We start from the raw sequence: 27,362 nt of genomic DNA, 5'->3' as shown, positions 1-27,362 counted from the left end.
TTCGCCACAGCTACTTCCCCTGTTGTGATCTTCTGTTAAGGAGGTTGAAAACTATGTTCTAGTTGGCGGGAAATGACACATCAACATGGAAAACTGGACGATCTCTAGGGCTTCCTTTTATGGAGAAAGTCTGAAAAGGTAGTTACTGAACTCACAAGAACAGGCTTGTGTGCGCACAGGTGTATTTGTCGAACTGACTCTTCAAAGAAAGAGAATGCTGTCTCAACACCTATAATCAACGCATTGAAACGCGATGTCAAGAAAATGATGGGCCTAAATTTCTGTAAATAAGAAATCGGTGCTATACTATTTGTCATGGGGAGAAAAAAATAATTATGCCTGTATTAACACAAAATTTGCCGTTCTTAGTAGTAATATTATGCTGATCATTCGAACTTACTAAAAAAAAAATGTTTTTCTTTGATTGGAGACCATGCACATTCTCGTTCAATTAAATTAAATGTTGAGGTCTATTTTCGACCATTTTGCTGTGAGTTCAAGTCCAGCTCATGCTGGCTTCCTCTCCGGCCGTAAGAGGGAGCAACCTGGGATGGTCGTGGGTTTCCCCCCGGGCTCTGCCCGGTTTCCACCCACCATAATGCTATCTGTATTATGAGTATGGCGAAAAACACCAATCAAATAAATAAATAAATATTTTCAACCATTTGTGATATTTACCTGTCTCAGCTTTTAATCATTGAATTCATAAATGCTGTGATCCATTCAGCAAGGCCGTAATGCCCGGCTTCGGTAAGATAGAATTTCATGTGGACAGTTTCACTTAAAAAAACGCCTCGAACCCTACCTTACTTATGCTATCTACCCAATTCCTAAAACCCCCGAAATGTAATATGTCAGAGCCAGCGTTGGTAAACCATTTTTCATCAGTAATCTAGCCGATTAAATTTTCAAATCAGACAACTCAAATCTTTTGCCATGTTTGGAATTTTTTTTTTTGAACTTTGGGCCAGGTAATGGGCCTAGAAAATTTTATCCTATCCAACATTCTCTCTAAGAATTGCACGCCATATAAACAGAATGTTGAGTGGAATAAAATTTCCTAACGTGGCATACATTTAACGTGTATGAGTGCTTGAAAACCTCATTTTCTCTTCAACAGAAATTGGCATGTGCTGCTGTTTTAGAATGGATTTACGGATTCAGTTCGTTCTGCAAACTTTGTAGAATGGACTGACTGGATTTTTGAATACTGTGGTAAAACGTTGATTGGGTGAATACTGCTATCAGAATTTGTTGAAAATAGAACTTGTCAAAACATTTAATTTAATTGAACTACAGTAGCAAGCAGATAATGAGGTGAAAGATAATACGACAAGGTGTGGAGAAATTTACTAACAACAATATTTTGACAACTATAGCTGATAACGGAAAATTACAGTTTGTCAGTCAGCAGGGCAATCTGTGCTACATACATAAATTCTGTCGTTTTGAGTTTTATGTTAAATTCTGTGTTACTTGGACAGTATTTTCATCTCCGTGTAGGCTTGGGTGAGTCAAGCATGTAGGCAAATAAACGACCAAAACCTGGATACCTGCAGTCTAGAATTGGAGTTTAAACCCATGCTTGAGAACAGTGATGATAAGGATAATGACTGGAGGAAATAGTGGGTACCTTGTGAAGACGAAGCTGACTACCCCCTACCTTACAGTTGCTGCCGACTCAGCAACAAGTGGATTGGAGTATGCAACAATATTTTTCCAAGGGCAGTCGGATGCAACAATTTGAATAAAAGTGGTGCTTTCTTGAACAAGCCAAAAGAGCCCCTATGGTAAATAAGAACAGAATTTGGATAGAATTTCGGACAATTGAATTCCGGTTATAATCCTTTGTTGCTGTCTTTTTCCTGAGCTTTGTGGTGTGAGTGTTCATGCTAGATCGTGATATACAGTCACATATTATGTTGTGAGTGTTCACGCTGGATAGTGAAATACAGTCACATATTGTGTTGTGAGTGCTCACGCTGGATAGTGAAATACAGTCACATATTGTGTTCTGAGTGTTTATGCTGGATCATGATATACAGTCACACATTGTGTTCTGAGTGTTCACACTGGATCACTAATATACAGTCACATGTTATGTTGTGAGTGTTTACACTGGATCACTGATATACAGTCACATATTGTGTTCTGAGTGTTAATGCTGGATCACTGATATACAGTCACATGTTATGAGTGTTCACGCTGGATAGTGAAATACAGTCACATATTGTATTCTGAGTGATTATGCTGGATCACTGATATACAGTCACATATTGTGTTGTGAGTGTTTATGCTGGATTGTGATATACAGTCACATGTTGTGAGTGTTTATGCTGGATCACTGATATACAGTCACATATTGTGTTGTGAGTGTTTATGCTGGATCGTGATATACAGTCACATATTGTGTTCTGAGTGTTTATGCTGGATCACTGATATACAGTCACATATTGTGTTGTGAGTGTTTATGCTGGATTGTGATATACAGTCACATGTTGTGAGTGTTCACGATGAACGGTGATATACAGTCACATATTGTGTTGTGAGTGTTTATGCTGGATTGTGATATACAGTCACATGTTGTGAGTGTTCACGATGAACGGTGATATACAGTCACATATTGTGTTGTGAGTGTTTATGCTGGATTGTGATATACAGTCACAGAATACTTAATTATGTGACGTGTATATTTCGGCGTGTTCGGTTTGTTGTGGCAGATTTATACACAGATCAATGAAATCTGTCAACGTTTTCTGCTGCATGCTTGAATATAGCATATGTTTCAGAAATACTAGCACCCGTTTACTATAAATTAGCAGGTTTTCAAAAGTGTATGTTGAGTTCATCTAATTATATATTTTAACATCAGACACTAATCAGACCAGTATTTATTTCACTTTGTAGCAGTATGGTATAAAAGATTTGAGCATGTTGTTTTTAATGATTTGTCAGGAAAAATCTGAGGCTTGTGGAGGAGAAAGTGGAGAAACGAGTGAAGGAGTTTAAAAAATATCCTTTACCAGAAAAATATCAGAACAGGTAAATAAGATGTGTATTAATTTATGTAAATCATGTTAAATTACATCATCAAATTCTCTTCTTCTTGTTCACCGTTCAGTAGAATAAACAAGGTATAATGACGTGATGATGTCAGAGAGCTTGTTACATGTCAGTTGTAGTTTCCAAGAAATTCGTTGCCATCATGAGCCAAGAGGACAGATAGATTCTACCATGTTTGGTCGGGATGATTGTCAGGTGGGGTACAGATACACTATCCAATCAAATGACATCAAATGTATCTGCTGAGTAGGTTGTCTCCCTTTGTTGGTCACATCATTGAAGCGATTCATCTATACATCATCTTCCACACTGAACTGATGGGTCTTTGCAGGATAAATTCATTACATGGTTACTCAGTGATATTATACGGAAATATATGGTGTCAGTAATCTTTGCCCAATATGAGGATTATTGACACCATATGTTTGCATATCCTGTCACTGAGTAACCACATAACTGATAGTACCTGTATAAATAAGTCAATTTAATTAAATGGCATGTTTCATTGACTGTAGCTAACAAATCATCAGGGTTGTATTGTGTACATGGTACATTATAGCTGATTATCTGTTGCAGAATAACTGGGCCTTCAACAGGCTGGGAATCCTTCTTCAGACAGCAGGAGGCTTTTTCTTACGCTAGGTCTAGATTTAAAGTAAGTATACATATGCCAGTGTAAACATTTAACAGTAGGTTAATTGGTGTTTCAAGAGAGATTTTGTTTTTTGTCAGCTCAGCAGTGCACACACTTGAGTGTCAACATGTCTTCGTTGGCCGAGTCACGTGAAGAAGAGGATTGTTTAGGGTTCACAACCGATGATAGACCATCTGCTGACAGGGAATGTGACACGGAATCAGATATTAGTGTATCAGAAAGTGAATCTGACGACCATGACATTACTTTGTTTTGTATTTATCATTTAATCTGAAAGGAGTGTATAGATCTGACCTGAATATCACTGACCAATGATTCTGTCCCGCTGTGTCACATGACAGAATCTAGGGCAGCTACTGACCAATGAACGATGAATGCCTTCGGCGACAATATGTTTTGGTATTTTTGCGTAGCTGAAGTGAGAAAACGACTGACTGTAGTACGGTTCTATTCAATACTTCAACAAACCCACGATAAATAACTGGTTTCTCTGTATTTCCTCAATGTTTGATGACTTAGAAACACATACGTTTATTCAGAGAAGCGGGGGTTATGTACACGAATTTGCATATCGTCACCTCCAAAATTACAATACTTTTTGCTGGTGTGGCATTTTCTGTGAATGTTCAGTTCGATAATCCCATTTTATATATGTCTTTATGAATGTACGTCCACAACTACACTAATATTTTACAAGATTACGTTGAATAAACACAAATGACAAAATCCAACCAGCTTTGCAATGCTAAAATAGAAAACTGATCTGCGTCACTTGCCGTTACAGTATAAGCTCACACTGAGGGGAGTACGGCCGTTGAGGCTGATGGCTGACGCCTGCTCGGGCGGAAGGTAGGCACAGCTACAGCCCACTGTTGTAGTGGCGGTAGCAAAAAATGCATTACACCCACTGTGTGTGAAATTCTAAAAACATTCTACCTGGATTGTTACCCTTTTATGTACTGTATGTTTCAGGACCTACATGTGTTTGCCTTTGAGAGTGACTTCTTTGACAAAGGTCAAGGGCAGAGGATGTATGTTGCTGTCAGTTACCCCGTATTCTGGCACACATATAGGTAAGGCTCTCTTTAAGGCTTACTACATACATGTAACACACTGTTCCTGTGATATACCTGTGGGTGCTGTTGCCAGAATGGCCACATACCTCACTGTCAATTACTATCAGGCTTGATCTAGCATGCGTACAGGTAAGACTGATTAGGTAAGGTATATTCCTTCCAAGAATGGTGGCATTAACCCACCTGTGGGAAGACATACAATGTTGTAGCATTGTGGCATTATGTCATCCACATGTCCATTATTACATAATCTGAACAGTGATCCTCCTGCTAACATCCAGTCCTCATCTAAGGAGTGAGTGAGTGAGTGCTTGGGGTTTAACATCTTACTTAACAATTTTTCAGTCATATGGCGACAAAGGAGTCCTTAGAGCGCATGTAATGTGCCTCTTTGTTGCACATATTTCCACCACTCTTTTATCTAGTGCTGCTTCACTGAGATGCCTTACTGAACGCAAGTAAGCCACCCCGCCCGAGCCATTATGCTGATATGGGTCAACCAGTCGTTATCCCCTTCATGCTGAATAGCAGGTGAGGAAGTTACAAAATCCTCTTTTAAGATGTTAGGTGTGACTCGCTCCAGGACTGACCCTGGATCTACCCCTCCTGAAGCGGACGCTCTCATCTAAGGAAGATCCTCACTTAATTGTGATGGTGGAAGTCTAGGACCAAGAGGATTATCAAACTGATATTTTTAGCATGAGTGCAGGTTTATTGTACAAAAATTAGAATTATAATATAATTAATGTGTTTGTTCAGCAACAGCAAAGATAATCTGAAAAAAGCTGAGAAGTTAGTATTTCAACAAAATATTATTTTTCATCTTCAGGAAATGTTTTGTCAGATGTGTGACTTATCATTTTTTTTCGGAATATCTTTGCTGTTGACTGTCTGTGAGACTGAACAGTGGTAATTATTGCTGCACAGTTTTAACTCCCTAGAAGTCACTTTCCCATTTAATAGGGGTGTTTTTCGGAGTAAGCTCTGGTTAGGTGGGACCTTAGAAAATGCGTAATGGCAAGTGTTGAAGTTAAAGCAGCATAAGCTAGTTGAAGATTTAGCCTTAAGAAGGATTTCTAGGTTGTGAACTTGTTTGGAAGCCCAGGATAGACATTATGTACAGTTTTAATGCCTGCATGGATACTGCCTGCTTTAATGGTTGAGGTCCAACTCCTCATAGTTTCATGCCTCAAAAACTATGTTACGTCATAATCGCTGTCTTGTAACAAGGGAGGTAATGCAGAGCAGGCCCATTGATGTTTTGCTCTACCCCTTAAGAAGGGGGAAGGAGCTAGCAGAACGACTGATATCCACTGTATCACCATGATGCGAGTCAGTATCTGAAAGTTCCTTTGTCCTGTATTTTAATTTTCATTTCCAGTTAAACTGCAGCATGCAAATTACTGATTTTTCTGTTGACATTTACCTCTGTTTTATATATTTAGGTTTATCTCCCCTGAGTGCGCTTACAAAATAGTTTTCTCGTGTTTTACTGTTTGGTATGGTTACTTACATTGCATATAATTGAGAAAAAAATACAGGTTTATAAATTATTTAAGGTTTACCTGTCCTAATGTCTTGTCTTGTTGTCTTTTCAGTCAGCTTGCCCCAAATCAAAGGCATCATTATGAAGTTATTCCAGAAGGTACTAGAACTGAACTGAAATGGAAGAAACATTTACATTTATTTATTAGTCATTTCCTCTATATTTTAAGCACTGTGAAAAAAACGTTAAAAAACTGGTCTCACGTAATTTAGACTTTAATATGCCCAAATAAATAAGATATACAACAGGATTTATGAATTTGTATTTGTGGACAAAAGAACATTTAACACTTGTATATGCTATCAAATTTCAATGGTGTCTGTTTTGTAGGCAGTTATGATGCCAGTTTGTTTCAGTTTTGTATGCAGGTAAGATGCCAGTTTGTTTCAGTTTTGTAGGCAGTTAAGATGCCAGTTTGTTTCAGTTTTGTAGGCAGTTAAGATGCCAGTTTGTTTCAGTTTTGTAGGCAGTTAAGATGCCAGTTTAAAGATTTGATAGTTGATGTATAAAAATGTATCGATCATTCTGTGACATTTTGTCTACTTTGGTTTCTGCACAGGGTCAGTGTGTAAGTTGTATTTTGACCTGGAATTTACTTGGAAGTTTAACCCAGACCGTGACGGATCATCCATGACCAGCTTACTTATACAGGTAATGGAACCTTTGATAATATTTCAGATTATGTCATTCTAGGTCTGAAGCTCTTCTTAAGAATGGAAAATGTCCTGCGCCTTTAATACAATACGCAAAAGAAAGTATTCAGGGGTCGAAATGAGCAACAAAATATCATGGCCATTGTGACGAGTGTGCCTTAAGATCTACTTGTCTTCCTCAAAAGGCACTAAGTGTAGACTGTAAAAGCATCCATTAGAACCATATATTCTATACGATAGTTTATAAATGTTTATGTGGTCATGATAAGCAAATTATTAAAATCTTGATTAATCACTGGCCTGTCAGACCGGTGCTTGTTTAAAACTAGTGGCCCCACCAAAATTCCACAGACATAAAACCGGTGTTAATTTCCAGTCTTATCATTCCTCTAAGCCTCTGAGTTCAGACGTTTTCTTAAATTTTTTTTGTTTGGAGGTTTAAGTTTGAGTTTCTTCAGGATATCAGAAGAAAAATCTACTTAAAAATGAATTTTTTTTTTGGTCATGCTGATGTAGTATGTGTGCTGTTGGATGAAGCATATCTATAAAAGAGATTGCCCAAAGGAGCAGGTGATTGAGCTGGATGCAAGGTATTGTGGCAATGTTTTTTAATTCTCTAACAATTTGTACAACCATTGTTCGAAAAATGAAACAATAGCTCTAAACCGGTTAAGTCAATGTTGATTAGAATTCATACTGTTACAGCAGTGATCTAAGTAAAAACCTTTAAAAACTTTATGCAGATATTTGTTGCATTTTTGTGCAAATAAAGATGACATTTTTGTGCTACGTAGAGATGACATTTGAGTGGTTGCCTGAAACCCGTCATTTTGAAGATTATGATTTATGGTAACTAATGCTTTGACAGCACAGATTCAAAATTCAGCCGACACCTGATCTTCCAGTTGCCAGCTGCAGCATTTAAAGACAACAGACATGCAGGTGAGTATAATTTAGTGTAATTCTTCTTGTTTTATGAAAGGTATTGATTTCTCAATGAAACAGTTACATTTCTCTTCCAGAGTGTTTTCGGTGAAGTAAAAATATGGATAGGTTGTTCTTTAGATGAACCATCAGTGGGAGAAAAGAGAAAGTGTGTATTCCTGTGATCATTACATTTGTATTGTTGGAAAAGAGCTGAACAAATGTTCGTAAAAGTAGAGGAATTAGGGATAGTGAATTAGATATTGACTTTATGTTGGAAGTTTTCATTCATCATCAGTTGGGTTTATTTTGTATAAGTGATTTTTTAGTAAAGTGTACTCCATGTGTAAACTATATCTGGTCATGGGTGTTTGAAATGTGTCAGTGCAAGTATTTCACAAGTAACTGAATGTACAAGAAAAGATAACACACTATTACAAATCATCATCAAGCAGGATCATTGAATTCTTTTTGTTTTCTGTCTTCATATTTGATCTGAAAAAAATCTTGTATTGCAGGTAATTTTGTGTCGTATATTTTTGGAAAGTTGTCCAAGTACTTGAGGCATGATTACTTTGGTTTGGAATGTGATGATGACACTGAGGAAGAGCAAAAGCCAGAAACACAGAACTTTGGCATTGAAATTGATGACAAAAACTCAGATGAAGAAAGAAAAACTGTTTGTCTCCTTGATAAGAGGATAACTGTACAGAATGGGACAAAGAATATGACTCCAGAAAAAGCGAAGGAACATCCAAAGGATATAGCTCCTCCCACCAGTGAAGACAAATTCTCCCAGATCATTGACAGCTTTGGGCTGACTGATCTTCACACACTTTTTGTGAAAAACAAACATGGGGAAACCATATTGTTCTGTGATACAGGTAAACCTCTTTTATCAGAAAGTCAAGTTCATTTGTAGCAATTCAGGGCTAACTGCATTTGCAGTCAGTTTTATGCCACTGGAAATTTTTTTATCTTGCATTTGTTTTTATATGCGAATATTTCTTGTTTTCATTTCATGCAAAGTTTGCATTATTGAAAAGCTGTTAGAGTAATTCCCTTGTGTGTAAACACTTCACAATGTAGTGACACAATGCTGGCCGCCATTGTATAAGTGATATACTGAGTACACTGTAAAACACCAGTCAGATCAAATCAGATCATAATGTATTATCTGCAGGTTGCTGGCACAAATCATAATGTGGTGTAATCACTTGATGGTACAGTATATACCATACATCTACTCTCTCTGCTATAGAAAGGATACAATTTTCATGTCTCAGTTTTGATTCTCATCTTAAAAACAAGATGTAATTTTGTACTTTTGTAGGAGTGTACACCAAAAACAGAAATTTTCGGCTATTTTTGTCCAGCAAGTTGAAGAAGAACAATCCATTGGTTGTCTCCCCTGATAACACATATGGGAAGTCAGAACAGCTCACTCAGGAGCAGTTATTCATGGATTGCTTGATCAGTAATGTGCAGTATGTATGAGTTTTATTTCAGTTGTATTCATCTATACAATTAATTTGTGTATATGACGGTGATTGTTGGCACGGTCCATGACTGTTCACAAACCACTTCCGCTTTATGCCCAGATCAGTTTCTGGCCATGTCGTACAGCATGTTAGCCTGAGGAGATCAGATGCTCTTGGCTGATGAAGTTGCATCCTCCAACATTAAAAAAGGATTCATTCTGCCATTAAAAGAAACATTTAAATTGATATGGCCTGATTAAATAAATCTTAATGTGTGTTACTATACTAATCTTGTATGGAGCAAGCCCATGATTGTGAAGCTGTCCTAGACTATAATCAGACTTGGTCGTAATTTGTGCTGTTAAATGCTAACTTTTCAACTAAAAACATTCCTTGAGATAAGTCTAAGTAAACTCATTAAAGTTAAGACTGTGCTCGACGTGAATCTACTTGATCAAGAACAAATAATTCTACTAATACTGACCACCACAATCTGGTTGTCGCTCTCTTTTATTGGTCAGAGACTCTCTTACTTTTCAGATTGTGATATTCAGGTGGATTCCCATTTACATTGATGAAATCTTTCTGTAGCTATGTAATCGTATTCACATGGTTTTACGTCCGCTTCGGGACCGGTAGATCCAGGATCAATCCTAGATCGAGTCACACCTAAGACTTTAAAAGAGGAAGTTGTAACTTCCTCGCTTGGCGTTCAGCATGAAGGGGATAGTGCAACGACTGGTTGACCCGTATCAGTATAATGGCTTGGGCGGGGCGGCTTACTTGCCTTCGGTAAGTCGTCTCAGTGAAGCAGCACTAAATAAAAGAGCGGTGGAAATCCGTCCTGCAACAAGGAGGCACATTACACGTACATGCACCCTAATGATTCCTTCGTCGTCATATGACTGAAAAATTGTTGAGTACGACGTTAAACCCCAAGCACTCACTCACTCACTCACTTACATGGCTTTATCCACCACAAGTCACCCATCATACACAGCTACATACTGAGTACAGAAGAATATTTAGTCAGTGTTGGCGAGCAGACTGTCATCAGGTTTTAAGGTGCTAAAGCTCCTAGCCCATTTCTGTATCGTGTGAATGGGTAAGGGGAGACAACTTTTGCCAGCTTGCTGTTTTGCGCCCACCAGCATGTGTAATGTCCAGTATGCTAGACTAGTGTCATATTTTAGTGTCATATTTTGTGTGAACACAAATGTGGTTGCTGTTAGGATGGGGGCTTGGTTAGTAGGTGATTGGTCAATAGCTCTATACTCAGTTGTTCATTATTAGGGGTCCACACAGGTAGTCCTGCGGGACACCTATTGTTTTTGTTTGGATTATCAGTATTTTCATTCCATGGATTTAATGGGAAAGCTACAGCCCAGACTGTTTGACCGAGTGACCGGAAATTTTGCAGGAAAATTCCCCAATACTTGAAGTAGTATACAAGGCTATTTGTTTTTTTTGTTTTTTTCAAGGTCACAGGGTTTGGCAGCCATATTTGATTTTGTGTAAAACCTTTGAACATCTCCTCAAGAACCACTGAACAGATTATTCTGAAATTTGACATGGAGGTAGAGATTCCTGAGTTACGATAAGGTTGAGAAAATCAATTACTTGTGTTAATAATTACACAAGCTCGCTAGTGGTCCAAATTGTGACTAATTTTGAACTTTCTGGTTTTTTGTTTACGTATGTTGGTGTATTTTGGGCCACAGATTCTGAATCTGCTTTTGTTTTTGTCTGTCCAAGTTTTTGAAATGTAAACAAAAAACTTGAACATAGTTACGTAATTTCAATGGCCTGTAACTCAAGAACTATGAGAGCTAGAAATCTGAAACGTCCACCAAATTGTTGCCCAAGATATGCTCTTACTGTAAGGTAAGACCAATTTGATCTACAATCAATAGTTTTCTCACTAGAAGAGTTTAAATGGCACTACCAGGATATTGCTTTAACATTGATTAAGATGGCAGCTGGACTGCTTTGCAGTTCAAATTTTACTTTTAATAATTCAATTTAATGTTAAATATCCTTTTTTACTATTTCTGATTACAGACTATTATTGTAGTAAAGACAATGCTTTGAGATATTTTTTTGTACTTTCCTATGTGCTACATTGTGAGAAATAAACTCATCTGCACCATTGCTTGTAGGGTGTGGTTTTGAGAAAGTACAGGCCAGTTGTAAGTAAACGTGTCTATAGCTGCACCATATGCACGCGGAGCAGCAAGTATATCGACTTCAGCAGTCAGAAAGTTCTTTGGTCTATTCATTGACAAAAAAAAAAGTTCAAAATTTTCTATTATGGACCTACATGTAAACTCGGGGTTCTGAATAACCAGGAGAAGGTGCATACTTTTTTCAGGAGTGGGGATGGGGAGAGGGAGGACGGGTCAGTGGCTGAGTGGTTAGGAGACTCTCACCAATGTGATTGAATTGAGATCAGTGTTGTAACAATTGCAGTTTAACTCTAATAAATTTTGCTGAATCACCAATTAAACCTCAACATTGTAATGAGTTTTTTGTCCAAAATTCTACATATACGGGCATATGAACTAACTATGAAACGTAGGTTGTAGGGTTATATAATATTGGGGTCCTGGGCCTGCTGTGAAACAAAAAAAAATATGCCAAAACATCAAATATCACATACAACAAAATGTGACAAAGTGTAAAATGTATCATATAACAAAAGGTGACAAAGTGTAAAATGTAACATACAACAAAATGTGCTAAAGTGTAAAATGTAACTTACAACAAAAGGTGACAAAATGTAAAATGCAACATAAAACAAAAGGTGACAAAGTGTAAAATGTAACATACAACAAAAGTTGACAAAGTGTAAATGTAACATTCAACAAAAGTTGACCAAGTGTAAAATGTCACATGCAACAAAATGTGACAAAGTATAAAATGTAGCATACAACAAAATGTGACAAAGTTTAAAATGTAACATAATGTAATGAATTTATCCTGCAAAGACCCATCAATTCAGTGCAGAAAACGGATGTATAGGTGAATCTCTTTAGGGATATAACCATTGTTGGACCCCAACAAAAGGAGATAACCTACTCAGTAGACACATTTGACATCATATGCAGGATGTGAGAATATATCTGTACCCTTATTCAACAAACACGGTCAGGGGTGCCCCCTGATGTCATTTAATCGTGATTACAAATCTGCAAGAATTATTTTTGTACCTTGTGTTGTTTTCATGTTATGACCAAAAAATTGACAAAACTGTCTTATGTAAGAAGCACGGGAGCTTTGTGCTAGACTGCATGAAACCAGTGAATGCAGTTTATGATGGGAACAGGCATCAGCTCTGCAATGTATTCTTTCTGTCTTTAGTCCTCGGCCAGCAGCTGAAGGTCAAAGCCACCTAATCTCTATGCTAGTTTTCAGTACTTGGCCAATTGTGAATGATGCCTGGCAGTCTAGTGTTCAAATCCAGTACATAACTTTCCATTTTGTTTTTTCATGCTTTTTCCCATTATCATGAACTGTATAGACACCAGGCTACCAGAAGTGGTAAAAGACTAGTGATGAGGGCCCTCCGGCAGTGCTGTAGGATAACAGCTTTGATTAATATTTTGATATTCAATATTGACACCTCACTTGTAACCAAATTTTAAAGATTTAGTAAAGTTTCATTTTTGAAAGATTAACTAAAGACAGCAAACCAGCTTTTAGTAACTCAGTATTGTTGATCAGTTATTTGACAGCTGTTAAGAGTAGGATGTACATGATTCCCAGATGTTTTTGTGGCATGGCATGTCACAGATGTCTTACGTGTAAGTATGTGTGAGTTAAGTGAAGAACTGCAATGTCATATAGATCTTCACAGACAATAAAGATGTCTGCCGTGATTTGACTGAAAAAAAAAAGAGATTAAAAGAAAAATGAGTCAGTCGGAAAAATTCAATTTACATTTACAAATGTACAGCCTAGAAATCTGTGTGAAACTTTACTGACACAAAAACATGCATAGTGCAGTAGAAAGCCTGTTCAGAAAACCTTTTTATTGTGAAAAGTGATATATACATGTAAGTACAACAAAATAAATAACTTTATTCCCGGGTGAATGGGAGCAATTTAGTGCAGTGAATTGTACTGTGGAGCATTGTGAACATGGAGAAAATCTTACAAAGACATGGCGAGTGTGAAATCTCAGTGCATCAATAGGAAGATGCCTGCAGGGTGGGTTGTCTGACAAGAAAAATCTATTGTTGTAAAAAAACTTGCTTTGTTAGGGAGCCTGTTCTCACCATCTTATGATATCACTTTGTTTTCAGCCTTATTTGTTTGCCTCTTAACCCACCTTATTTCTCTTGAACCGGAAAGCAATTTTTTGTGTGCTCTTATAAGTTCACCATCCATGCATGACTTACTGTTTGCACGTATGTTTTTTTTTTTTAAATTGAGGGGGTTGAGTAAGGCACATGACTAAGATGGTTTCCCACAGCAGAGGTAAATGTGTGGTTCAAACCTCAGAATTCAGTTGTGTTTTCCCCACATCCAGACTGTTGTGCCCATTTTACTGGCAGACAGGAAATTGTATGAATGGAGAGAAATAGTAGCACCTAAAGAAAGGGTGTATTAAAGGCATATGATTCGTAAGGCTTAAAATTTATTCTTACCTCTAATGCATCACGAAAGTCTGTTGCATGGAGGTAGGGCTGAAGGTATAGCTAGTGATTCCCACAGTATACATATACCACTAGATCATATCAATATGGGGGAAAAAATGGGAGATTTCATTTAGTCTATTTTGCAAAGCATAATCCAATTAAATATTATTTCTCCAATTAAATGTCAACATAATAGTGTGTAATTTTTATGGAATAAATTACTAGAGCATTGTCCGGAAATTTTGTTACCGGGAAACTGTGACATTGCTTTTCTGGTACATCATCAGCAGAAGAAATAAAAAAGAAAGTACATGTATGAATGAATAGTGAATTTTTAAAAGAAATCTCCTGTGGGTTACACTTGTATATCTCAGGGAAACAATTGGGAGTTGTCATGTGACACTGGTTTAGTTTGCCTTCAGCTACCGGAAAAATGGTCTTTGGACAGTCACATCGAGTAGAACATCTAGGAAGGAAAGGAAGGCATTGTTACCTTTCCAATGTTGTTTATAGTTGTTGGCCTTATTTAGTTTACAGAGTGTAGTTTGCTTCATGAAATCAAGGTTACTTTCACTTCCTAAAGGCAACAGGAGGTCATGCACATTTTATTCATTTAACAGTGTCTGTGAAATCTGCATTCCATGTTACCAAAGAGAACTTTTATTTGCAGGTTTGTATAAAATTAGCAGGGTTGCACAAAATCTTCATCTTGCCTCTTCCATGAGGCCATCCATAAAACAATGGTTCGTCTAAAAATGTGAACCTATCTGAACACATAGGTAGGACCTGAAAACTAGTCATCTTGGCTCTTCCATGAGACCATCCTTACAAAAAATGTGAACCTATCTCAACACATAGCTAGGACCTGAAAACTGGTCATCTTGGCTCTTCCATGAGGCCATCCTTAAAAAAATGGTTCGTCTAAAAATGTGAACCTATCTCAACACATAGCTAGGACCTGAAAACTGATCATCTTGGCTCTTCCATGAGGTCATCCTTATAAAGAAAATGGTTGGTTTCATAAATGTGAACCTATCTGAACACTCGTGGAAGGTGGGCAAGAAATTTCTTTTTCACAGTAAGCACCCATGACAACTTTGTCTTTTTGAATACAAAGAGGGTACTGGGAAAGCTAAAATAAAAACGGTGAAGGATCACCTGATGGCTTGGTGATCAGTATTACACCATAGGTCAGGCACTAATCATTCAGTTTTCTGTGTTAATGTACTGTGGACTTCATGAGTGGGTGTTGTGCATAGTACCGTATGCATGGTATTTCAGTTGTGCAGCACTGTAAATATCTAAGTACATGTATGGTTATGACTTAAATGAGGTTGAAAGTAATGTTAAACCCAAGCAAAAAGTAATTTTAAACCCAAGCAAAAAGTAATTTTAAACCCAAGCAAATAATAATGTTAAACCCAAGCGAAAAGTAATGTTAAACGCCAAGCGAAAAGTAATGTTAAACCCCAAGCAAATAATAATGTTAAACCCAAACAAAAATTAATGTTAAACCCCAAGCAAAAAGTAATGTTAAACCCCAAGCAAAAAGTAATGTTAAACCCCAAGCAAAAAGTAATGTTAAACCCCAAGCAAAAATTAATGTTAAACCCCAAGCAAAAAGTAATGTTAAACCCCAAGCAAAAAGTAATTAAAAACCCAAACAAAAAGTAATGATAAACCCTGAGCAAAAAACTAGTTAATTTTGGTCTGGAAAACTAACTTCATTTAATGGTGCAATTTTTATGGTTGAAGAACATGAAAGCAAGTTTTAGGCTGCATAGGGCTGCCATAATACATGCAGTTGCATGGACTTGAGAAACGGCCCTTAGCTGAGTGGTCCTTATCGTGTGGACCCCCCATATCGTGGGTAATGGGTACTGAGGTAGATCTGCCAAGAGGGTCTCTGCATGGAATAGTCATAGCCCCTGTTAATTGAACTGTATCTTTGAGATGAGCTCACTTCCAAGCCTAGTCAGCCTAGGCATTATTTCCATCAGCATTATTTTTAGAATCTAAATTAATTGATAAGGAAATAGGCATGGTTTAAATTGACTGGCACAAAAGTTGGTCTGCTACAGTCTTTAATAGTTTGGATAATATGGGTCAAGGAGATTTTATCATCATAATTCTTTAATATTTATATTTATGAATATTTAGTTGTAATTGCGCTTACAAGTTGTGATCTGATTATGAAGACAGGGCTAAATTTCAAGCATGGCCAACAACAAAGATGCCTACAGCAAAGGTGACAGAATGTATCTGTGATTAATGCCCACAGCAAAGGTGACAGGTATACCTGTGATTAATGCCTGCATCAAAGGTAAAAGAATATGCCTGCGATTAATGCCTGCAACAAAGGTGACAGAATACACCTGTGATTAATGCGTACAACAAAGATGACAATATACCTGTGATTAATGCCCACAGCAAAGGTGACAGAATATACCTGTGATTAATGCCTACAACAAAGGCGACAAAATGTATCTGTGATTTATGCCTACAACAAAGGTGACAGAATATACCTGTGATTAATGCCTGCAACAAAGGTGACAATATATCTGTGATTTATGCCTACAACAAAGGTGACGGAATATACCTGTGATTAATGCCTGCAACAAAGGTGACAGAATATACCTGTGATTTATGCCTACAACAAAGGTGACGGAATATACCTGTGATTAATGCCTGCAACAAAGGTGACAATATATATGTGATTTATGCCTACAACAAAGGTGACGGAGTATACCTGTGATTTATGCCTACAACAAAGGTGACAGAATATACCTGTGATTAATGCCTGCAACAAAGGTGACAATATACCTGTGATTAATGCCTGCAACAAAGGTGGCAATATATCTGTGATTTATGCCTACAACAAAGGTGACAGAATATACCTGTGATTTATGCCTACAAGAAAGGTGACGGAATATACCTGTGATTAATGCCTGCAACAAAGGTGACAGAATATACCTGTGATTTATGCCTACAACAAAGTTGACAGAATATACCTGTGATTAATGCCTGCAACAAAGGTGACAATATATATGTGATTTATGCCTACAACAAAGGTGACGGAGTATACCTGTGATTTATGCCTGCAACAAAGGTGACAGAATATACCTGTCATTAATGCCTGCAACAAAGGTGACAATATATATGTGATTTATGCCTACAACAAAGGTGACGGAATATACCTGTGATTAATGCCTGCAACAAAGGTGACAATACACCTGTGATTAATGCCTGCAACAAAGGTGGCAATATATCTGTGATTTATGCCTACAACAAAGGTGACAGAATATACCTGTGATTAATGCCTGCAACAAAGGTGACTGAATATACCTGCGATTTAATGCCTGCAATAAAGGTGACAATATATATGTGATTTATGCCTACAACAAAGGTGACAGAATATACCTGTGATTAATGCCTGCAACAAAGGTGACAGAATATATCTGTGATTTATGCCCGCTACAGGGTGACAATATGCCTGTGATTTATGCCTACAACAAAGTTGACAGAATATACCTGTGATGAATGTCTACAATTTAGGGCATTTTCCATTCTGGGCCACCTCTGTTAAGTTTCATTTTGCTCACAATATGATGGTGTAAAACATTTGCCCTCGTATTTTTAGAATGTAGAATATACTGTCCTGTAAGCATTAAACCTTTAAGATAATGCATCATTGTGTATATCCATTATTGATGTATTTATTTCATTGGTGTTTTACATTATACCCAAGGATATTTCACTTAAACGACAGCAGCCAGTATTATGGTGGGAGAAAAACCAGGCAGAGACCATTGATGTTCTATATGGGAGAACCCACGACCATCTGCAGATTGCTGGCAAACCTTCACATCTTCATCCGGCGAGAAAGCCAGCCAGAGCTAGACTTGAACTCACAGAGATTGCATTGGTGAGATGCTCCTTTGTCATTGTGGTACAGTAACACGCTGACCACTGGACGACGGTCACCCAGGCCCCTATCCATCATTTCGAACATTTTCGTTTTGTTCGTTTTGAAGTTGAGTTTATTGTTCATTACTGTAGTGGCAGTAGTTGGATTCGGGTGATAAACTATGTCATGTTTAATAGCCTGGACTAAAGCCATGTATCCTGTTGTTAAGAGGACTAACAGAGTGGTGCCCTGAACAGTATAGCCATACAGCGATAAAAGAGCGGTGGCTAGTGGGGTGGGGATATCTTAACATTCCAGCAGTTATGTGATGTTACCCAGGGTCTTTGGTCCCTGTAGGATAATGGCTAAGAGAGTCCCTTGTTCAGAATGTGAGCTAACATTACCCAGACCTTACCAGGTGACATTTATGGTGAACTTTGACATTTTTTTACCCAGGAGCTCCCCCCCCCCACCCCCAGTGGCTCCTGGGTAAGCCAATTTATCTCCAGTGTGACACTAATACAGAATAAAACACCATTCCACTGAAAAAAGGGCGATTCTTTTATCTGAGCAAGGAAGTTGAAATGCACTGTATCCCAGTAACATATTCTCATTGATATGATTAGTGCAATTGACATCTTGTCAGTGTTCTGTGCTTTAACATGAACTTTATGACAGCAGCTGAATCCAACAAAGTCATCCCCATTTATTTAATTCTCATCAGATAATCAGTTATTTTTCAGTGCACAAATCTTTTGAAGTATCATTTTTTACTAGGAACCTTCATGCATGCTTCACCTCCGTAGGATTGAAATGTGGTCCGATTTTTAATCCAGATAAACTGAATAGCACTGGTCATAATCTGCACAGTTCAGTTGTCATGGGTGCTGTACTAATGTTAACCTGACAGCACCTCACCCCACAGGTTTGATGACCTGGTGTTGCGTACCTGGTCAGGGTATCGACCAGAATAGTGTCAATTCCTCGCCCAGTATCTCTCAGCCCAGACCTTTTATCTCTGCCCCCTGTTTTCTTGTGCCATGCAAAACCTTCTGGAGCAAGTGAAAAGTCTACAATTAATTAAAGCAGGGTCAATATTTGATTGTTGCATTTTCTCCTGCTGGATCTGATTCAAGCTGACCTGGAAAAATGAGCTGTCAGAGAGAGTGAAAAGGGGAAATGCCAGGCATGACAGACCAGCCGTATATACTGTAATAAACCGTCATGTAGGAGTTGTGTGACAATATATAAAAGTTTATCATTTAAATGTGACAAAGCAGCAGTAAGTTCTCAGATAAATTGTCAGCCTAGAGCTGTGTGTCTATGTGCTATGAATGCACATAGAGTGCATTAATCGCTATGGGTGACAAACCAGCTGTAAACATTGTAATAAATGATCTGTTCAGACTTTGTGGTGTTCTGTCTGTGTGCTGTGCATTAAATGTGTGGTAAATTTTTAAGAATGGCAATAAACAAGACTCCATTAAAAAATCATTGTACATGTGGGTAAAAGTTTTCTTTCTGTTATAGATACAGCAGCAAATTGAAGATTCTGACATTTGAAACTCAGAACGGGTCACAAAACAGGCAGCTATTTTATAGTCAGAATACAGACAGATCAGTGGCATCACAGAAAGGTAACTGGTAATTCCTCACCTTGTCATTAAATATGGTGAACAGAGTGGTGCAAAGGCTGAATCACCCCTGATATACATGCAGTACGCCATGAGAGAGTGATTATGCCAGTTAAATAGGTTACCTTATTGGTGTTGAATACCAGCATGATGTGGTGGATGGAGTCCTGTAGAATGAAGATGTGCAAATGTTGGATACATAATGGTGATGGAATTTATAGCATTACTGTAATTTTTTCACATTTTCACGTTTGCAAAGTTTTTATTCAAGCACACATGTATTCTCAAGGCATTATTCTTAGTAGGCTGTTAAAATTGTACTTTCTGTGAAGCCCTGAAACTGGTCAATCCAAGCAGTGTAGCTTTCATCTCCAAGATCAAATTAGAAATGTGCATAACTTGCAGTGAAAGTTGCTCTTTCAAATGCAAATCGTTGAGGAATTAGGGTGTATATGGTATTTGACCTAAAATCCCACTGGAATTACTCCCCTTGCCTGATTTGACCTAAAATCCCACTGGAATTACTCCTTTTGCCTGATTTGACCTAAAATCCCACTGGAATTACTCCTTTTGCCTGATTCTGAGACTGATGATCTTAGAGCGGTATTTTGTGGTTTAGTTGGAATGTGGGACCATGCATATCCTTTCAGAAAAATGAAGTTCCAGCTGAAAAAGTGATATTGTATTAACTTTATTTGCTTCTAAGAATTCACTTATTGGGGACAAAGTTTTAGGGCAATTAAGGTGACTGTGCTTTTTTCTAATGCTATATTAACAATAACACTTTCCCCAGCATTGCTTATTCTTAAATGTGTCATAAGTACAGTGACTGATAGTTGTAAAAACCAAATTGCTCTTTAGTGGAGGAAATGTCCAGTTTAAATGTTTTCGCCTAAAATAAAAGCAAAATGGAGAGTTGGTAAATCATCTCCTGACATCTGCCTTATACAAAGACAGGAGCTTCTCTCTGCATCTCTTAAATTAATGGATGACTTGTTACAGAGAGGTCAGAGATCCCATCTTAGTTTTTGGAGCTGTGTTAGCATGTTAAAACGTTTTCAGCCTGCTCGGGCCATGTTTCATGACTCTTGTCTGTTTGGTGATTCAGGCTTCCTTGAAGGTTACCAGAAATCACCCTACCCAGAGATTGATGACTTCATCAGTGGCCAGCTGAGTCAGGATGGGGTGAGAGGCGCAATCCGACACTGGACCTACTTCAGCCAGGGGGAGCTGTTGGTCTACGACATCGCCCACTACAGGTGGTGTGACAACGTGCAGCGCCACCACAAGAGTAACAACATCATGTTCGTGTCTTATCCTAAGACTGGTTTCCATCATTTCAGCAGTTTGCTTTAGTTGGTTTCTTGGACTCGTCCATGTCCATTGTTTAAATGAATAAATATTTTTGAGTATGGTGTAAAACAATGATCAAATAAGTGAACAAATACATATATAAATAAATTAGTTTTCTTCCTTTTCTTTTTCATTTCAAGTTAAAATTTATATCATATTTTTTTTACCACTTATTTTTTTATTAAGTGGTATGTAAATCTAATTCAGTGAATTTTAAATTATTAATATTTTTGGTGTCATTTTGCCAGTTCAAAATAAGAACATGGTATTGTTGTAAATAACTTTAATTATCCATAGATCACTGAAATTACCTACTTCAGATTGGAATTTGAAATCCTTGTGATTTAAAAAAAAAAATTACCCAATCATTTTTTTTTATAGTGAATTTAAGGTTGTGTATTAAATTTGATAACTGAGAACTGAATTTTTTACTCTTACAGTTAGATAGGTACCAGTACCATGTTTTTAAACTGATTCCCTTTATTGGGATATTTTCAGGTTTATAGCAGACCTGTTGCAGGGTGTGTACTATCAGAAGTGCCATGACCCGGAGTGTCGCTCTCAGAACTACAAGTCGGCAGGTAACTCTATTCCACCCTCTTCACTCACCTAGCTAGTACCTCAACTACAGCACACCTTTGTCAGAAGTAATGCACATAAACAACAATGTGCAAGACATTTCAATTTTCACAAAACTTAGTCCTGGCTTTGATATAGAACTGAAAGCATTTGTCCCTGTGACCTACAGTATCGAATTTCTGCTTTTGAGGATATGTGCATTCCTGCAGAATTAGACCACTTATTTAGTCTGTACCTGCTAAAATTGACACTCTGCACCGATCTGTTCATTCACCTCTAATCTCTGGGGGGATGTTCAGATGATGGAAGTTACTGACACTTGTTGATCCTGTAGCTTGACCCTCAGCAGATCACTCACGATTTTTCCTTGTTTGCAGGTCCCTTACGTTTTTATACCTACGTAAAGCGTCTCGACAGCCCTTTGTATGTAGACCCTTTCAATCCTCATTGTGTGCTCCATCAGCCCTTTCCACCAATGAATGCTCTATCAGCCATTATTCTTGCTATTGAATGCTCTGTCAGCCTTATTCCCGCAATGGAGTGCTGTATGAGCCCTTACTCCAGCCATCAAGACCTGTATCAGCACTTATTCACGTTGTTGAATGCTGTATCAGTCCTTATTCCAGCCACTGAGTCCTGTTTCAGCCCTTCAGGCCATTGAGCACATATAGCACATATAGCAGTCAGACAATGTCTGTACTGTAATAGCACTTAGTCAGACAATGTCTGTACTGTAATAGCACATATAGCACTTAGTCAGACAATGTCTGTACTGTAATAGCACATGTTGCACTTAGTCAGACAATGTCTGTGCTGTAATAGCACATAAAGCACTTAGTCAGACAATTTCTGTACTGTAATAGTGTAACACCGGATATATATATGAGGGAATGAGGCAGCTCATACACAAGCCACTGGATGTACAGGACATCATATATGGACTCCCACTGGAAATACCTGCAACAGCAATATTTCCAGTAAAGAAACAGAGATGGCAAAGCCACGTTGATCCTTCCGAAATCAAGGTCCGGCGAGTGCCGAATTATTTTTTACAGTTCAAACTTACATTTTAATCAAAGTAATAAGAACATAATGGGCCTCCATACTTTGTGACTTCATATTTTGTGTACTACATAAATCTTATCCATTTAGTTCTCTCAATGTCACAGTGGTTACTTATCAGTATCAAGAAACATTATTTAAAGCAACTATCAATATAGTAAGCAAACAAAAAGAGATAGTTTATCAAATCTAGACAACACAAAGTTTTTACAATGGTGCTACTATGGTAACAATCGCTAATCGCCTGAAATATGTCAAAATACTACAGTTTATTCAATGAAACAACCAAAATACCGTTACAGTTCATTCGGACACCATTAAATCTCATATTTGGCACATAGTACAATGATAAACATACCTGCAACGGCAATATTTCCAGTAAAGAAACAGAGATGGCAAAGCCACGTTGTTCCTTCCGAACTCAACGCCCGGCGAGTGCGCCGACAATTGTTGCAAATTTGTAACTTACACAACAGAGAGTTAGCGAAAACGGACTACAAAATGTAATAACATATTCAGCGTATGTGTATATTTAAGAAAAAGAAAAATGTATAGATGGTGGGGCACTACAACACTGCCTTACAATAGCACATATGGCACTTAGTCCAATGTTTGTTCTGTAATAGCATATATAGCACTTAGTCAGACAATGTTTGTACTGTAATGGCACATATAGCACTTAGTCCGATGATGTTTGTTCTGTAATAGCACTTAGTCAGATGATGTTTGAACTGTAATAGCACTTAGTCAGATAGTGTCTGTACTTTAATAGCACTTAGTCAGACAATGTCTGTACTGTAATAGCACTTAGTCAGACAATGTCTGTACTGTAATAGCACTTAGTCTGATGATGTTTGTTCTGTAATAGCACATATAGCACTTAGTCAGACAATGTTTGTACTGTAATGGCACATATAGCACTTAGTCTGATGATGTTTGTACTTTAATAGCACATAAAGGACTTTGTCAGATGATGTTTGTACTGGAATAGCACATGGCACTTAGTCAGACAATGTCTGTACTGTAATAGCACATATAGCACTTAGTCAGATGATGTTTGAACTGTAATAGCACTTAGTCAAACAATGTTTGTACTGTAATAGCACTTGTAGCACTTAGTCAGACAATGTCTGCACTGTAACAGCACATATAGCACTTGATCAGACAAAAATAAAAACTCTGTGGAGTATATTCTACTTAAACAAAATATATACTGACACATTGAAGAGGTAAAACATGAAACTTGATGAAATTTTTATATTATCCTGGCTAGAAAACTTATTGAGACATAACATCTCTGAGTGACGAAGATGTAGTCAGGTGTGTTTGTCAACCGATAAATCTGATAGAACACTTCCAGTTCCACGGGTGGTATCTCCATTTTGCATTTTAAATTATTATATGATAAATTCATCATATGTAAGTTATGGTTCAGACAAGGTTCAGACTGAACACTCCTTCATCTAATTCAAATTAGATTTTGCAGATAGTTAATAAAGCTGATCGTAATCTTTCGACTAGACCTGAGACTTGTACAACACTCCTTACTCTGGATATATCTGGTCATATCTCTCTCATCTTTATATATGTACGTGCAGTGCCTGTGGTATGGCACAACTGTGTGCAGTAGTCCTCAACGTTTCCAAAAAAAAAATATATCATCAGGTAAAAAAAAAGCTGCAGAGATCAAACAGAAGAAAGGATTGGCTTTGATGTGTAGTGTGTAGTGGGTATTATGTGTAGGCCCCATCCTGATCATATCTCTGGACTATAGACCAAAAGCAAAGGAGTTTTATACACAAGCACGCACGATTCAATTTGAATTGGTGTAAATCAAATATTTTCATGAATCAGAAAATTCTTGCGTTTGGCAGCGGACAACTGTGCCAATTTTGTTTGGGGTAAGGGTCACCTGATTACAGACATCTAACACAATTCCTTATAACCAGGTTAGATCAAACATAATGTCACTTCACCTTTGTAAGGCACCCTCTTTCTTTCTGACGCGGGGGTGGGGGACAAGGGGTAGCTGCCCTCAATTTTGTGACAACTTTGAGCAAAGTTTTGGTTTCATTCATGTTGGCATGCTCTGCACACACACTAAACATGCTTTACCAACATTGACAGCCTGCTTTAATAGGCTCCCTAAACAAGGTCAGATGTATTCCCTGGGGCACTGATCCTCAGGTAAATACCACCTGTTGATTGCTGGAGAGGTTAACGACAGCTGTAAATATCTTCTCCCAAAGCATCTGCCTTGTCTTAAATACATATAACACAAAGATTGAGCCTGCTGCCCCATTTAAGTCTGACTGCTTGACTTAGTATTTACTATGTGTCTAACCCTGATTGTTGTGTGGATGTCCTTAGGCCTTTCAATCTTCATCGATGCCTGAATGAATGCTCCTGTCATCCATTGGTGATTTATTTTAGTCAGTTTTTCAGGAGTTTGCTGTTACATGTCATCCAGAAATATAAGCATATTAACAACATTATTATCTCCTTGCTATTAAGTTCCAGAAAAGATATGGTAATGACACCATGCATAATAAATGCCACCATTTTCAAAGGATTTAAATCATTTTTGTGCACAGCTGTAAATCACTAAGAGGACATACCATTTTGTGTATGATCTCTGAAGAATGAGATCTTGGAGAATGTTACTTTGTGAGGGGATGCCCCCACTTGACAATACCATGTTTAGAGAGAGCATCTGTTACCCATGAAAGACAACATTTGATTCTTGGTTATCCCAAAAAAAAATTTTCAGTGTGATTTTTATGTAAATATTGATTTTAAAAATTCTGAGGGCATGTGCTTGTAATTTTGGTGTGATGTGTATTGTTTATATTTTTTCACAGATCGACCCCTTCCTGATTATGTCCTTCCAGCTTATTACTTTAGGGATGATGAAGACCACAGCATATTCCAGGAGTCTGGTGATGGTACCCCTAAGGTTGGGGATGGTATGGAAGAGGTGCGTCAAGGGGGTAAAGTGAATAATACTGTGGACGAGCAGATTGATGCGTCTGCAAACCTCGCTGATGCTTCAGTCAAGCAGCATCAAAGGGAAATCAATGATGGTGAAGTAAGCATTGAAAATGTTGGGACTGTAAACAGAGGTGAAGAACACATGGCCAAGAGAAATGAGGCAATGCTGGAGAACAGTGAAGCAATGGTAGAGCATAAAAGGATAATACAGGATCACAAGCAAGGAGTGCTGAAGCACAAAGAAGCAATCTTGGACCACAGTGATGCAGTTCTGAAAGCAAATGATGCAGTGCTGAAGCAAAGAACTAAACATCATACTGTTGGAAGGGATTACGGAGATGAAAGGAAGGATGATGTGACATTGGCAAAACAGAAAGATAGCCATGATCAGATGACTGATGCCTGTGGACTGTGGAATGATGGCCTCAGTGATGATGAAGAGCTGGTCACGTCAGTTCTGCTGGCTGAAGAACAAATGGGAGATACAAACTTATGGAAAGGGGAGAACTCAGACATGACCGACTCAGAATTAATGGCTGCTGTTCAGATGGTTATACAATCATAATAGGTATTGACTAACTGAATTATCAGTCAGGTTTGTTAAGGGATATTTTTTATTTTCTTTAATGAAATGTTAATTGTTATGGAGATTTGTTAAGAGTATATTGCATGAGAGACAAGCTGGCCATAAATGTGGCCTGGGAATGACCCAAAAAGTCTGTTTCATGAATATTTCAGTTTGTATATTGGTATCTCTTAGTCACAAATTTAATGAAATTTTACATATGTAGAGTAAGACAAAATTCTACAAACATAATGTTTGTTTGAGCAAATATGAAATACTGATACTTTGATTTTCAGACTCATTGATTTAGGTTGATTTCACACCTTTGACACAAAATTAATATCATCAATATAATTGGTTTGAGCTATTAATTGTTTTGCGTATCAAGTTTTCTGGAATGTCTTGTTACTTATTTTATAAAGTTTCTGGTGTATTTGCTACATTGTATCTTGTGAGTGTTGTTCTGTTGTTACCTGTACCCTGAACATGATTGACAGCACGTTCACAGTGGCTCACGGGATTGAATTACCACAGGTAAATGACAATGAGGTAATTGTGATATTAGCCAAGGCCAAATCTCTGGAGTGTGCCTGGCAACTATACCGGTCCACAAACTGAGTAGATCAGCAGGTATTTTCATCCAATCACAAATCGGCTGCTATTGTAATCTCCATAGAGGTTGAGGCGACCTTTGTCTACTGTCACATTTGTGTGTGCCAATTTGTCTAATGCTCAGTGTGATCATGTGTTCAACCATTTAAGTGTGCCCTGGGGGTACTGTTTAGGCAACAACACCTTGACTGCCATCTCACGCTAGACCCAGGCTCCAGTCCTGGAGGATAAATACATGTATCTATATAACTTTGATAGAACTGAAACAATGGAATAGTCAGTTTACATTGTTAGAAGATATTGAGAACTGAAAATCCTTAAAGCTGAGAAGATATTTACCATTTCTCACATATTGCTGAATAATGACAACTGTTTGGTCTTTATGAAAAATCTTTACATGTGCATACCTGTGGAGTTACTCAGCCTACCACACAATAACAAAGTGTCATAAGAGTAATAGAGAAAAAATTTTCAATCCACCAACACCACCACCACAACACAGCCCCTCCCCACCACCACAACACAGCCCCTCCCCACCAACACAACACAGCCCCTCCCCACCACCACAACACAACACAGCCCTTCCCCACCAACACAACACAGCCCCTCCCCACCAACACA

The 27,362-nt window shown here is 37.9% G+C and overlaps 1 protein-coding gene across 1 annotated transcript; it reads left to right on the top strand.

Moving 5' to 3' along the window:
- Position 1: 1 nt before the first annotated feature.
- On the top strand, positions 2–26,358 carry LOC135467697 (DNA-directed primase/polymerase protein-like). The gene is made up of 14 exons (XM_064745512.1): positions 2–138; positions 2,956–3,042; positions 3,640–3,718; positions 4,691–4,791; positions 6,393–6,439; positions 6,900–6,991; positions 7,510–7,583; positions 7,862–7,935; positions 8,436–8,801; positions 9,251–9,404; positions 19,476–19,582; positions 20,688–20,883; positions 21,431–21,513; positions 25,435–26,358. Exons 1-14 carry the CDS (start codon positions 86–88, stop codon positions 26,127–26,129), a joined length of 2,208 nt encoding a protein of 735 aa, XP_064601582.1. The 5' UTR covers positions 2–85; the 3' UTR covers positions 26,130–26,358.
- Positions 26,359–27,362: the final 1,004 nt, after the last annotated feature.

This window comes from Liolophura sinensis, chromosome 1 (assembly GCF_032854445.1).
Source record: "Liolophura sinensis isolate JHLJ2023 chromosome 1, CUHK_Ljap_v2, whole genome shotgun sequence".
In the NCBI taxonomy this organism is placed as follows: Eukaryota; Metazoa; Mollusca; class Polyplacophora; order Chitonida; family Chitonidae; genus Liolophura; species Liolophura sinensis.
This window is presented reverse-complemented; position numbering and strand designations above follow the sequence as displayed.

Coding starts and splice junctions, on each gene's coding strand:
- LOC135467697 (XM_064745512.1), top strand. CDS start 86: ATGGAAAACTGGACGATCTCTAGGGCTTCCTTTTATGGAGAAAGTCTG. Junction 8,802..9,250: donor CATATTGTTCTGTGATACAG/GTAAACCTCTTT, acceptor GTACTTTTGTAG/GAGTGTACACCAAAAACAGA. Junction 20,884..21,430: donor CACAAGAGTAACAACATCAT/GTTCGTGTCTTA, acceptor GGATATTTTCAG/GTTTATAGCAGACCTGTTGC.